We start from the raw sequence: 15,664 nt of genomic DNA on the forward strand, positions 1-15,664 counted from the left end.
TCATGAAATTCCAGTGAAAATATGTTTTGAATCTAAATGTGAGTGGGACTTCATTATGGCCATATTCTTAAAAAGAAAAAAAAAATCAGATGAAATTTGGGGACATCAGAAGCTTTAAAAATAAATGAGAAAACAAGGGATTAATGTAGAAATTTCGCATACAGATTTAATAGGATAAGAAAATAAGCTAGACATAGCATTATACTGAAGACACTGACTCTCTGTACTGATTAGTCAGTGTCAAATAAGCTTATAGTCAAGCTAAAACTTATGGAGGAATTATTACTTTTGAGTTATTACATCCAACACAGCTGCATTAATAAAAAGTGAAATAGAGTTTTTAGTGTGTAAAAACACACTAAAATACATACAGACACCTAGATACCATCAAGAAGGTTACAGCATTGGTAAAATGGTAACAGTGACAGAACACATAAAAGACCAGTGGTACCAACTATGTATAGGATCACATGTTCCTTCAGAACACAGGTTTACTAAATATACTATTTTGACTCTTTAAGAAGAACAAGGCCAGGCGCAGGGGCTCACACCTGTAATCACAGCACTTTGGGAGGTGGGCAGATCACAAGGTCAGGAGTTTGAGACCAGCCTGACCAACGTGGTGAAGCCCCGTCTCTACTAAAAACACAAAAATTAGCCGGGCATAGTGGTGCGCGCCTATAATCCCAGCTACTCAGGAGGCTGAGGCAAGAGAATCGCTTGAACCTGGGAGGCAGAGGTTGCAGTGAGCCAAGATTGTGCCACTGCACTCCAGCCTGGGTGACAGAGCAAGACTCTGTCTCAAAAACAAAAAAAAGAACAAGAACATTTAGCCTTTACTTCAAATGCTCAGTTGCTGAAAGTCCTTTTAAATAGTTGATATTTGTGATAGCTTCAAATATAAACGGAAAACAAGACCAAGAACTCACTATCTCACTTCTAATTTATCCTAAAGATATATGTGTGTGAGTACAAAATGACATGCTTAGGATTGTTCATTGGGGCTTCATCTGTAACAGAAAATGACTAGACACAAATCAAATGGTCTAGCTGAATGATACATATATATATATATATATAACAGTGCTTGTGTAGTGAGAAATTAAAGGAGTTTGCTCTTTGCTTCTCTACATGTTAAAATTATTCCTAACAGAAACAATTGTATTAAAAAAAAAAAGATTTGGGGGGAAAGATTTCTAATCCACACAGCTCATTATTTGAGTTCAGTATGCTATATACATAGTAGTATGCAAATGACTCTTATTTTTATCTTCTCTCAATGAGCTACAGTAACTTTCATTCTCACCCATTTGATAAATATATATTGTTACAGATTATTTCATCAGACAGTATAGATGGGTAACTACTTCTACTATTCATAAACATCTCAAATTCCATAAAATATTTCTGACATATTAGGCACAGGAATATTCTACAAATTTTTTCACCAGTTTTGATGTCTTCCATTGTCTGTCCAAATATAATAAGTGGCGCCTATTAGCTGACTTCCATCATAATCATACTACCTTGTTGAATTAACCAACTTCTCTATTCTCTTACTAGAAAATACTGAGTGACGTTTATGGAACTGAACATCAGTGGCTTTAGGCTTTCTATAGTGCCCATGATATTCTCCTTTCAAGAGTCACTATCTATTCCCAAACTTGTTTACAAAAATTAAGTATTGTGTAAACTGCTTTCATCTGTAGCTGAAAGTATAGCTACTTTTATCTGTAGATAAAAATCTAGACAAACATAGTATTTAGATTACTTGACAAACTGTCCAGATTCTGACTCTGAAGAAACCCAAACTGGAAACTTAAGGTGCAACTTATGCATGTAGTTTAATGCACGAAACAAGATGCAACTCCTATCAGGAAACCCATACCAACCCTCACAGAAAAGGTCTCTGCTCTAAATCCATCCCCCTAGAAATGGTGAACAAATGTACATCAGCATGTTTTAAATTAAGGTAAAATGTTTAGGGTATGGATCTACCAGTTTTTTTGTTCTTCACTTTACAAGCTTTGTTTCATCAATCAAACACCATTTTTGTTATTATGTAGAATAAGAGGCCCTCTGCTCTAAAATACCCTCTTCAACAACTGCCTCTATAACAAAATTTTTCTAAAATGGTGATATGCGAGAAGCAAAGTTAAATACAGACCTAGCAATATCAAAAACCAGATGAATGTAAATATAAGGACTGTTAAGTTTAACAGGGTTAAAAATCCAAGATATCATCTGGTTTAAGTTTCCTTCCTTTCTAAGTGAAAAAACTTTCACTTAGAAAATGAAGGCCAGATAATTAAGGATGAGGCTTAAACAATGTAAAAGTAAACCTCTATTCATAGGAATATGTTATTTGAGAAGCACTGCAGTTAAAAACCATCTGTACATTTAACAATCTTAATAACTGAAGGATACTTAAATGATATGGCTTATTGAAAATCATAGGTGCTGGGCATGATTGCTCATGCCTATAACTGCAGCACTTTGGGAAGCAGAGGTGGGTGGATCACTTGAGGTTAGGAGTTTGAGACCAGCCTGAGCAACATAGTGAAACCCATCCCTACAAAAAACACAAAAAAATTAGCCAGGTGTGGTGGCATCCACCTGTAGTCCCAGCTATTCAGGAAGATCACTTGAGCCCAGAAAGCCAAGGCTGCAGTGATCAGAGATCATGCCACTGCACTTCAGCCTGGTTGACAGAGCAATTCTGTCTCCAAAAAAAGGGGGAGGGGGAGGGTTGGGGAGGAGAGAAAAAAAATCATAAGCTAGCAACTAGCAGAATCATTAAAAACAGTATATTTTGGTGTCTTACAAATGATTTATTTTGACTACACAGATCAGAATCTTCCTATCTGAAAGTAAGCTCTAACAAATTTTTACGTATATAATTCCAAACAAAACGTTCATTACTTAATGACTTTTTTTTTTTTTTTTTTTTTTTGAGACAGAGTCTTGCTCTGTTGCCCAGGCTGGAGTGCAGTGGTGCGATATTGGTTCACTGCAAGTTCTGCCTCCCGGTTCACGCCATTCTCCTGCCTCGGCCTCCCGAGTAGCTGGGACTACAGGCTCCCGCCACCTCGCCCGGCTAATTTTTCTTTGTATTTTTAGTAGAGACGGAGTTTCACCGTGTTAGCCAGGATGGTCTTGATCTCCCAACCTCGTGATCCACCCGCCTCAGCCTCCAAAAGTGCTGAGATTATAGGCGTGGGCCACCATGCCCGGCCTGGTTCATGATTTTTAAACAATAATGGTGAATAGCCCTAAAATAACATTTGGATCTTAACTCATTTCAATTCATCATCAGTTTTTTAACTCCTAGGCTTTACCAATGCAATTCTAATCAAAATTATTGTGGAAACTTGAAAAGCTTGGACAAAAATGGCACAAGTATAAGAAAAATGAAAAAAAATTAAAGATTAAAAAAGGGACTTGCTTGCCAGATTTTAAAAAAAATGATAAGCCGGGCGCGGTGGCTCAAGCCTGTAATCCCAGCACTTTGGGAGGCCGAGATGGGCGGATCACGAGGTCAGGAGATCGAGACCATCCTGGCTAACACTGTGAAACCCCGTCTCTACTAAAAAATAGAAAAAACTAGCCGGGTGAGGTGGTGGGCGCCTGTAGTCCCAGCTACTCCGGAGGCTGAGGCAGGAGAATGGCGGTAAACCCGGGAGGCGGAGCTTGCAGTGAGCTGAGATCCGGCCACTGCACTCCAGCCCGGGGGACAGAGCGAGACTTCGTCTCAAAAAAAAAAAAAAAGATAAAGCAACAGTATAGTACTGACACAGAAAGAAATAAGGAAATATTATCAAACAGAGTAGGCTGCATCCAAAAGAGAACCTGGTATGGATACTTTCAGAATATAATAGAAAGATGGCACAATGAGTTGTCCACATTCTATTAATGGTACTGGAACTAAAAAACAAAGTTTGAGCCTTATCTCTTGACAACCAGAAACTGGCACTTGGGTCAGTCCGTAAGTTTTTTTTTATTGTCCTACAAAATTCTTTACATGCATCATAATTAAGCAAGGGTTAAATGAGGACAGAATACAGGTAGTTCAGCAATACCCACCTCTCAGCACACACCACCCATCACCATCTTCTTCAGTATGTTACCTATATCACCACTACATGTATAGGATTACTATCATAAAAATCATCCACTAGGAAGAAATAACATCCAATTAAAAGAGTTCCCAGCACTTTGGGAGGCCCAGGTGGGCAGATCACAAGGTCAGGAGATCGAGACCATCCTGGCTAACACGGTGAAATCCCGTCTCTACCAAAAATACAAAAAATTAGCCGGTGCATGCTGGCACCTTTTGTCCCAGCTACTCAGGAAGCTGAGGAAGGAGAATTGCTTGAACCTGGGAGATAGAGATTTCAGTGAGTCAAGATCCTGCCACTGCACTCCAGCCTGGGTGACAGAGCAAGACTCGGTCTCCAAAAAAAAAAAAAAAAGAGTATAAGCAGGCAATCATATGAACACATGGAGGGGGAAAAAAGTCATACAGACAAAAAACACTGATCAACCCTATCAGTTATCAGAGAAATGTAAATAAAAACGTCATTTCTCAATCTGATTTGCAAACATTAAAAAACAAAAACTGTATTATCCAGAATGGCACAGATGTGAGGCAACAAGCACTCTCACTCTGAAGAAAAGTGCAATTTACTATAGCTTTGCTGAAGGTTATTTTGTAGTATATATTGCAAAATTTAAAATGTATATATCTCTCCACCCAGTAATTCCATTTTTAAAGTCTAGTCAAATCTAGAACAAAATATATACATAATGATATTTACCGCAAAATTGTCTGTACTGATGAAAAACTAGAAGTAAACCCATTAAGAGCATGAAAATATATTACAGTATATCCAAATAAAAGAATACCATATTTAATGGTTAAAAAGAAGACTGAGTTATGCTGTTAAAGACAAAAAGCAAGTACAGGATAAACATGTATAGTATGATTCCACCTATAATTATTAAAACTATATATAAGTGGACAATGCAAGCTCTGGAAAGATAAACAGCAATTTGGTATCACTGGCACTTTTGGAGGTAGGTTGCTATCCTTGTAAACTCCCTACTAGATAGAATAACTCGAAGATGTGGGGGGAAGGGCCTCTTTCTAGTGTTCACCCTTACATTACATGACCCTAGCACCTTTGCCCTGCTCCTCAGGTATAAGCCTGATCCAAAGTGGACCACATCTTTCCTCTAGAAACTTGAAATTTGAAGTGACACAAAGATTGAAAGTTGCTGGACTAGGGTTATATCAAAAACAATGCTTTCTAGAGGCTTAAAAACATTTGCTCTTAAATTCCCTGGAGCTTCTGCCACTTCTTGTTTAGTATTATAATACGAAAGTATTACAGAACATATTATGATACTTTATAATGTAATATAATATAATATAATAATAAAGTATATGTTCTATAAAATATAAAAATAGTTTATATTATATAATATATATGTTCTATAAAATATAAAATATGGTAATACTTTAGTATTATAGAACAAGGTCCTTCAACTAAATAATACATTTCTCTTTCTCTGGCTATAGTACCTAGCAACAGTTTCTATCTTTTGCAACTTTTAATTTGTATGGTATAAAAGTAGCACAGGATGGGACAAGAAGAAGGTGAAGATAAGAAGGTGAAGAAACACTGCTTTTTATTCAGACACTTCTATATTGCTTAAGTTTTTTTATAAGCATTCATTCACAAATTATTTCTCATAACTTATGAAAAAGAGTCACTGATTTTTAAAATAGAGTGTTTTTTTTTAGAAGTATTTTTCCCAATTTCCATCAATATTTTGAGGGTTATATCTTATAGCCCGGCTATGACTTAATGGAAATTGCATGATTGTCTTACATTGTGAATTAAATATATTTAACACTAGTTTAATAATAATTTAAAAGTATAGTTCAATTAATATCAAAAACCTCAGAGCCTAAAATGAATTTACTCAGAATATTTGCTCATATAGATATACTAAGTCTGTGAAATCTTTAAAAAGTGAAATACCTCTAACAGTGGCATTTCTTCTGTGATGATGGGATCTAAACGCCGATCAGGGCCGTATTTAACAGATGTTTTCTCTTCTTTTGTGTTGTTAAGTCGAGGACCTTGAATTTCTAAATCCTGCTTCCCTCGGACTGACATACTCAAGGAATATTTTCCTGAAATAAAAAAAAAATCAATGCCCTTGAAAATAATTCGGTATGTTAACTGACATCAATTTAATTTGAATATGTGAATACCGTAAGTTTCAGATTATTTCTAGAAAAATTCTAAACAATTTTGATTAACATGATTAATCAAAGAATTTAGTATATTTTCATCTCATGTTTAACACCAACTAAGGTATGCTACTTAATTTCTCACTTGGTTTTAGATTCACTTTGCAAAAAAGACTACACATTACTCAACAGGAAGTCCTCTAAAATCTGTATTTAACCATGTGCCTATTAACTAACAAAACCTGAGAGAATAACTGTCTTAGGCCAAATAATTTAATTTAGGCCATGAGAATGGATATCTATTCACAAAGAAAAGAAGTGGAAAGCAATGAAAAGGTCAACTTTTTACTTTCACTCATACTCGAATATATACACTAATTTGAATTATTTCTGGAATATAAATAACTGAATCTTCTCAAGAGACTGCACAAAGAAAATTAAATACAGCATAGTTTTCTCAAAATTAAACTTATTTAATATTCATGTGAAATTTTTCCCAAAAGCTTCCATGTAGTGCATGTATGTGTGAAAAAAGTTAGAGTATAATAACTATCTTTCTTGCAGGACTACTTAAAGCCTTTAATGTGCTGAAAGTCACTGTAATAATCTCAAATCAGATATAAAATGTATTGATTCCCACACTTCATGTGACCGAAATCCTTATTAGCATTTTACATAATAATGAGCTACACTAAATCATGAAAACTCTGCTTAGAAGATAGGATTTTAACAGTTAATTCAGTCTCTTCCCATTAATATTATACATGAACATATAAAGTATTTTAATGCATATATTTGGTGCCTTAAATAAAACAACTACCATTTTACTGACAACCATAAATGTGTGTACTAGATTAAGATCCTAGTTACGTACAAGTGTGAAAAGAAAGGAGATTCAAAAAGCTCTTAATATCCAGTTATCTTGCTTTAAAAATGCAATAAATTAGCATTTTTAAATTATAAATAATTTAAATTATAAATTATATAAATTATAAATAAACCTTGTCTGGTACTTGTCAACCAAAAAATACAAATACAGTACTAAAATGCAGACTACCTTACTCAATTTTAGCGCAGAATTTTTTCTTTAGTAAAATGTTTTTAGTTTCTATGGATTCATTTCACTTATTTTTCTTAAATGATGTACTGAATTATCCCAGATATCCAGGCAAGTATATTTAATTGCAAGTTAAAAGAACCAACAGATTTTCCAAGTGTTCCCACTTTCTCAATGTTAATAATCAGCTTTTGTAAATGCTAAATTCATGTTTGTCAAGGACTATTTGTTATAAAATAAGACATATCTATTAAAATGAAGAGCCAGAAGTAGGAAGTTTCATGGTAAACTCTGTCTCCTAGCATCTTTCCAACTTAAATAACTATATACAGTAATTACATGGTAATGTTAAATCGTGAAGGGTCCCCTGAGTTTAAAAAACAAAGAAAACTATGTTAAATGCACATACTGTGTAGTTTTACCCTTCAAAAATGTGTAGAACATACTGTATAGTGCACAATATCAGATTAACACTAAAGCCCTACTCTTTTTTCAAGACAGAAGACAGAACTTAAGGTATTTAATATCCAGTGATGTGAAAATATAGGTCTTTAATTTGTTCCATGTTTTATAAAAAGGAAATATTCAAAAAATAGAACATATTAAGATGGGTTTTATATTGGCAGCAGACGATCAATGGTTAGAATTTATTTGGTTAGAATTTACTAAATTTGGATCAATAACAGAAAAAAAAATGCATACAGTCTAAAAATTAACAAAAGAAAACATATCAGAAGGGAATCAAGTTGTTTATTTTTGACACTAGAGATGATGTTAGAGGTTAAAATAATCTAAATTTGTCATTCTTAGATCTGGCTAAATGCCTTTATTTAACGATACATTAAACCTATTTAGAAAATACCAGTTTTTTGTTCATTTTATTCTATAGAATGATTTAAGAAAGTTTTCTAATTGTTTACCGATGCTATAGCCTTTACCTGTATGACATCCGGGAAGAGCACCAATGCCATCTACTGTCATAGAGCCCTGAATAGTGCCAAGATTATAAACAACTCCCAGAATATGCAGCTCCCCTATGTGATGGGGAAAGAGCTTTAGTCTTGCCTGTGGAGATATTTAAGTCACTCTTATTATGCTTTCATAATATCTTAAATAGCACAATACCTAATTCTATAATGTTGCAAAAACATAAACTCATGACCTAAACTTTTAAAATGCCAATTAATTTATGAAAAGCATCCTCTTCAAAAGAAAATCTCTAAATTTAACAATTATAGGCCTAAACCCTCAATAATAACTTTTCATAAAAAGGACATCAAGAAGAATGCAACGGGCTTCTCAGGAAACTAACAAATCCAAGACCACTGCAAATCACCAATTTCCTCCTGAGCAATTTCTATTTCCTAATCTTCCAAATTTTAGTTCTTAAGAAAACTAGAATATAAAATAAACTGAATAAAGATTTAAAAATTTGTTTTCATCTTACTCTCAGAAATGCATAAAGCAGAGAAATAAAATAATTACCACTTTTGATTCTTCGCCATTAATTAAGAACTCTGAAATAACTTCAGTTCCAATCATTTCAGGTTCACTTGTAACCTAAAAAATAAATTTCATAAATTATACATTCTAATGAGCAAAATATCAGATTATTAACACTCCTATATATCAATACTTTGAAACAATAACACTAATTGAAGTCTGCATTTACTAGGTTTTTTACCACATGCTGAGCTCTACACAAAATGTTTTTATTTCCACCCCTAGAGTAGACCCAGGCTATAGTAGGCACTCAATATATATTTTTTTCATTTTGTTCAGTCCAACTCAACTGAGAAGGATAAGCAATCGATTCAAAGATGCCACTATCCACAGACCTGTAATCCAAGCTACTCAGGAGGCTGAGACAGGAGAATCACTTGAACCCGGGAGGCGGAGGTTGCAGTGAGCCAAGACGGTGCCACTGCACTCCAGCCTGGGCGACAGAGCGAGACTCTGTTTCAAAACGGGGGAGCATATCAAAGATGCCACCACCAAGATAATAAAACCCTGAGAGAAAATACCTAGTTGTTCATAGTCAACAATGGCCAAAATGGTCATTTAATTTAATCTTACAATAATAGCAAATTTCTTCTTTTGCTCTGACCTGCCTCTTTTTCAACATTGGTCAATTACATAGAAAAGGTAATGGTGGGCTAAGCACGATACAGACAGACAGGTGGACAAAAAGAGCAGTGGGAGAGAGGGAAAAAAGACCTGTTTCCCCTAAAGCAATGACATTTCTCTGGTCATGTAGCAAAGCAGAGCTAACTGGCTCATACTGGAGATAAACCTGATCCTCATAAACACTATTTTACTATGACATTATTTAGCACAAAAAACAAAAAACTCCCTACATTCCAGTTCAGCATCTTAGCCCATCACCATCTTAGTCCATTTCTTCATTTCTTAGTCATGAAAAAATCCAAAGAGTTTGAAATTTATAGAAAAATATTATTTTAAGAAATATTTCATCATACAAAATGAAAATATTCACTTAACTTTAAACCTCCTTTAAAATCTCCCATATTGAATAGACTAATATACTTAAAAAGCTAATAAATCTTTTTAAAAAACATTTCCAAGTGTAATTGTTCATACTCCTCTAATGAGTATTCTAGGCATCCAAAACATTAGAAAAATTGCAGAAGTTGCTAAAATTCAAGTCAGAATACAGTCTGGGAAATCTCAGTCTTTCAAATTATTAACAATGAATATAAATAATACAAAATATCTTCAACAAATTTAACTAGCAGGACTTATTTATTTATTTAATTTTACTGTTTGTTATTTGTTTTCTGTGTTTTTTTTTTTTTTTGAGACAAGATCTTGCTCTGTCTCCCAGGGTGGAGTACAATGGCATGACCTCGGCTCACTGCAGCCTCAAGTTCCCAGACTCAAGCAATCCTCCCACCTCAGCCTCCTGGGTAGCTGGGACTATAGATGTATATCACCACATCTGGCTAATTTTTAAATTTTTTGTAGAGATGGGGGTCTCACTATGTTGCCTAGGCTAGAGCAAGACTTAAAATAAGGCAATCTTTAAAAAATGAAAACACTTGAGCACTAAAATGCTGGGGTATTTCCCACTTCCAAAATCTCACCCCCTTTATTTTTTGCCACATTATTAAAGCATTTAGCAAGGTAGTATTAAAAAAAAGCAAGTTATATAACAGATACTGGTGAATAAACTAATAAATTAGTAGCCATATATACATATATATATATAGCCATATACATATATATATATAGCTATATATATATATAGCTATATATATTTGTCCAAGTTATTTCATTTATAGTCAGTTGGATATTAATAAACTATTTGGCCAGATCATTTCTGCTTCAAAATTAAATATCTTAGATATATAAAAGACTTATTAGACATGGAAATGAAAAGAAAAAATACAAATGAAGTTTTGAATAGGCAATTCACAAAAGAGGAAAAACAAATACAAGAGTTCAACTTCACCAGCAATCAATAAAATGGAAAATAAAAGTTAAGATGGCATTTTTAAAATATCAAATCAACAAAGTTTTTAAGTAATACTGCTTACTGTCATAAAGATGAGACACCCAAACCCATATGCTGCTTAGTAAGAAGCTCATTGGTATGAACTTTTGTGAAACCAGCAGGGCACTAAAATATTTTTCCCTAAAATCTTCACTTCATGTCCTGGAATCTTCCCCACAGAAATAATCTAAAGGTAAAAAGCCACGCACAAAAATGTGCACCACAGAATTACTATGATAGTCAACAAATGGAAACTTGCCAAAAAAAACTATCCAAGATAGTAAAATAGTTTATGAATCACCCATATGATGTAATATTATGCAAAAATAAAATATTAAGTCACTTTGATATCAGAATATGACTATAAAACATAGAATGTAAAAAGCAACATACACAGCATAAAGGAATCCCAAATATGTGGGAAAAACATACAAATGAAAATAACTGGAAGCCCGGCGTGGTGGCTCATGCCTGTAATCCCAGCACTTTGGGAGGCTGAGGCGGGAGGATCATGAGGTCTGGAATTGGAGACCAGTGTGGACAACATGGTGAAACCTCATCTCTACTAAAAATACAAAAATTAGCTGGGCGTGGTGGGTAAGCCTGTAATCCCAGCTACTTAGGAGGCTGTGGCAGGAGAATCACTTGAACCTGGGAGGCAGAGGTTGCAGTGAGCCAAGATCGCACCGCTGCACTCCAGCCTGGGCAACAGCGCAAGACTCTGTCTCAAAAAAAAAAAAAAAAAAAAAAAAAACTGGAAAGATACACAACAAAATGTTAAAGTGGTTATTTCTAAATATTATGAAGACAGATGGTTTCACTTCTATTCCTTATGTTTTTCTGTATTTTCAATTTCCAAAAATAAGTACGTATCACAATTTTTATAACTAAGGAAAAATAAACCAAAAAGAAGTATAGCTCACTGAACAGAGTAAACTGAAATGTTACTACAGCATCTGTTAGGCTGTAACTGAAACATAATTACAAATACCTTTTAATAACTTACTAGTTGTTTAACTTCTTCATTATCCTTTTCACTGAAATCTTTAGGATGAAACTTCCAAAGTAATGACAAATCAGTCAACAAAAGTGGAACTTTCAAAGGGTTTCTAAAAGCCACTTCCACTGTAATTGGTTCTATTTACAAAAAAAAAAAAAAAAAGCCTAAATTAATAACTTTAATAAACATCACACCTCATTCTCAGCTTCAATTTTCTAAATGTATCTTGCTTTCATAGCTCTGCATTTCTGCCTAGAATGTCCATGTATTAAGGATTCAGTTGTAATACTACATTACCTCCTTGAAAAGATTTCCCCAATTTCTCTGTACTAAAGGATGCCATTCCCTCTTCTATATTCCAACATCACATTGCAAATTGTTGTAGAAGAGTCCCCACTGTCTGGTTTTATAAATGCAGCTCAGTAAATTATGAGTTCCTAATTTATTTTTGCATCCCCAGCACCAATTATGTTTGCCAAACAATAAATTATCTTGATCAGGCTGTAAGTAAAACAAATAAACAAAAAAAACAAATAAAAATTCAAGTATATCACCTTCTACAACTGCAAGTGGAAATCTTGAATTATCTGAGTAACTGTTCAAACAGTATTGTGTGGGATGAAAACTGGATGGAATCACTCCTTTGTTAACCACAGAAACAACTTGTTCCTCAAGTTCTCGCCACTGCTGAGAGGATTCAGAATCATATTCTTGATCAAGACTTACATGAGTAGCTGCTTGTTTTTCACCTAAAAAAAATTTGTAACAACACGTTTATGAAGACTTGCCCTCAAATAAAATGTATTTTAAATAAATATAAAGTACAGAAATAAATACATATATATACACACTCACTCTTGCCTGTTTCTAACTCTGAGTGAAAAATATACTCTCATTAACCCTAGCTTATGTGGATTTTGCTTATAATACTGATGTTCTTTTCCTCCTGACTCTGAAAGAATGTATTTTCCCTTGTGTCCACAAGCAATTTTTATATAAAACATTTTAAATATACAGAAAAGGCATGCAGACTAATATAACAAATATTTGTATACTAAAATTTAACAAACGTCAACTTTTGCCTATGATCCCAAATATTTTTTATAAAACAAACATCACAGATAGAGTCAATGTCCTCTCTGCACTCCTCCCCCCAATCTTATTACTCTCCTTCGCCCCCACTGGCATTGCTTCTTTGCAGAGGTATTCCAAAGTTAAAGTGTATCGTTTTCATCCAGGATTTTACCACATAAGTACATACAAAAACAATGCATAAAATTAGCTTGTATGTTTGAAACTTATACTGTGATTGACTCCTCACTCAGTATCATGTTGTGGGAAATGCAGAATTAGCATGAATTCTCATGTACTGCAGCATAAATCCATTACGTGAATATACAAAAGTATATCAATTAATTCTCCATTAGGAATTCTAGTTCTTTCACTCTTTTGCTATTACAAACAATGCTACTATGAATATGACAATTTTTTTAAAAAAATACTAAATCATATCTCAAGGAGAAACATACTGATTAAATTCAAATATAAGAGTGTTTAAAATTACAAAGTTTAACAGCCATCGAGAGCTTTAAAATATATGTATTTATATAATATATTTGTATAGATTTAGTGGGTACAAGTGATGTTTTGTTATACAGATATATTTCCCTGGTGGCAGTCTGGACTTTTAGTGTAGCTATCAACCAAATAGTATACATTGTATCCATAAATAATTTCTCATCCTTCACTTCTCTACCCTCCCAAGTCTCAATGTCTATGTGTACACATTATTTAGCTCCAAACCCACTTATCAATGAGAGCATGTAGTATTTGACTTTCTGTTTCTGAGTTATTTAACATAAAATAATGAAAAGCTTAACTATATTTATACTTTTGTTCCATTATTGCCATCCTAGGGCTCAATCCTAAAGAAATAATCCTGCATTTTTAAAACAGTCTTACAAGAACAACAGAACATTGGTAACAGAACATTGGTATTCTCTGCTTCCATGTACATTTGAAAATTTTCATAATAAGACATTTAAAAAACAAATTTTATCTACAAAGATGTCCATCACGATACGATTTTTTTTTTTGGGGGGGGGGGGAGAGACAGTCTTGCTGGAGTGCAGTGGTGCGATCTCGGCTCACTACAACCTCCGCCTCCTGGGTTCAAGCGTTTCTCCTGATTCAGCCTCCCGAGTAGCTGGGACTACAGGTGCATGCCACCACGCCCAGTTAGTTTTTTGTATTTTTAGTAAAGACAGGGTTTCACCGTGTTGGCCAGGATGGTCTCAATCTCTTGACCTCATGATCTGCCCACCTTGGCCTCCCAAAGTGCTGGGATTACAGGTGTGAGCCATCACGCTTGGTCACAATATAATTTTATATAAGCAAAAGATGGAAACAGTCTATATATATCAAGTGGATGTTAAAATAAAGTACTTTATAAGCACTGAATAGAGTATCTTACTAACATTAAAAGTTTATGAAGATTATATAATAACAAAAGCATTCTTTATGTGAGAAAAGCTGTTGTAATTACAACTGTTTTGTTTTCATTGTTTTTAGTTTTTAAAGCTGGGAAGAAAAACACCAAAATAGTAGTTATCTTCAGGTGGCAGGACAAAAGAAGTAATAAAGAGCTATTCATAGGCCGGGCGCAGTGGCTCAAGCCTGTAATCCCAGCTACTCGGGAGGCTGAGGCAGGAGAATGGCGTAAACCCGGAGGTGGAGCTTGCAGTGAGCTGAGATCCAGCCACTGCACTCCAGCCCAGGCAACAGAGCGAGACGCCGTCTCAAAAAAAAAAAAAAAAAGTGCTATTCATTTTCTCTCTTTTTTTTTTTCTTTTTTTTTCTTTTTGAGACAAAGTTTCACTCTGTCGCCCAGGATGGAGTGCGGTGTTGTGATCTTGGCTCACTGCAACCTCCGCCTCCCAGGTTCACGCCATTCTCCTACCTCAGCCTCTTGAGCAGCTGGGACTACAAGTGTGCGCTACCATGCCCAGTTAATTTTTTTGTATTTTTAGTCGAGACAGGGTTTCACCATGTTAGCCAGGATGGTCTCGATCTCCTGACCTCGTGATCTGCCAGCCTCAGCCTCCCAAAGTGCTGGGATTACAGGAATGAGCCAACCGCGCCTGGCTGAGCTATTAATTTTCAAATATTCAACTATACATGGTTTTTTAAATGGAGAAAGGAAAAAAAGGTTTTTTAAAATTGTCATTAGGTAATCAGGCTAAATAAAACTTCACTAACCATCTGCTGGTCGTCTGTCATGGCCAAAAAAAACCCGTGTTGCTGAACTGTTAATATATGGTAAAGGAAGCTGTGGCAAAGGACCATCTGGTGACAGCTGACTTACATTCTGAGAGAAATATAAAAGGGAAAAAAAAAGGTAGTTTTTGTGAAAATGGTATTTTTGTTTCCTCATTTCTTAATACACAAGGCTTTAAAAAGATGTTAAGCAAGAATATTAAGATACATAATTACTAGTTTTATTTCACATATCAGTCATAAAATTTTACAACTCGGAAGAACTTCAGATATTTATTCTGTCTCAAAAGAATCTTACTGAGGCTACTCAGCTAATTATCTGGATGTTAAACGTGCAAAATTTATTTTAGTAAGCGTTTTACTTCTTATGACTCATTATAGCATCCTATCTGCCAAAATTCTAACCCATATAATTTCAAATTAATAAAGTCTAGACCCTAAGGGCAGTTATTTTCTGCAGGATAGATATACTATGCTCTATTCATAGGCCCTGGGAAAAGATTTACAACTTCCCAATTTTTCCATAAAACAATGCTTTATATGTTCTATCTGCTT

At 34.6% G+C, this 15,664-nt stretch overlaps 1 protein-coding gene across 2 annotated transcripts in view; it reads right to left on the reverse strand.

Annotated features, from left to right (window-relative positions):
• Positions 1–15,664, reverse strand: part of TRAPPC8 (trafficking protein particle complex 8) — a 116,516-nt gene that overhangs the window by 31,311 nt on the left and 69,541 nt on the right. For both annotated transcript variants that reach the window (XM_010380775.2, XM_010380765.2), the window contains exons 14-19: positions 15,092–15,200; positions 12,388–12,582; positions 11,840–11,970; positions 8,805–8,879; positions 8,258–8,384; positions 6,048–6,202 (exon numbers count right to left, since the gene is read on the reverse strand). In XM_010380775.2, coding sequence (XP_010379077.1) covers positions 6,048–6,202; positions 8,258–8,384; positions 8,805–8,879; positions 11,840–11,970; positions 12,388–12,582; positions 15,092–15,200 — 792 coding nt within the window. The remainder of the gene's footprint in view (positions 1–6,047; positions 6,203–8,257; positions 8,385–8,804; positions 8,880–11,839; positions 11,971–12,387; positions 12,583–15,091; positions 15,201–15,664) is intronic.

The sequence above is a fragment of the Rhinopithecus roxellana genome, chromosome 21, assembly GCF_007565055.1.
Source record: "Rhinopithecus roxellana isolate Shanxi Qingling chromosome 21, ASM756505v1, whole genome shotgun sequence".
Classification (NCBI taxonomy): Eukaryota; Metazoa; Chordata; class Mammalia; order Primates; family Cercopithecidae; genus Rhinopithecus; species Rhinopithecus roxellana.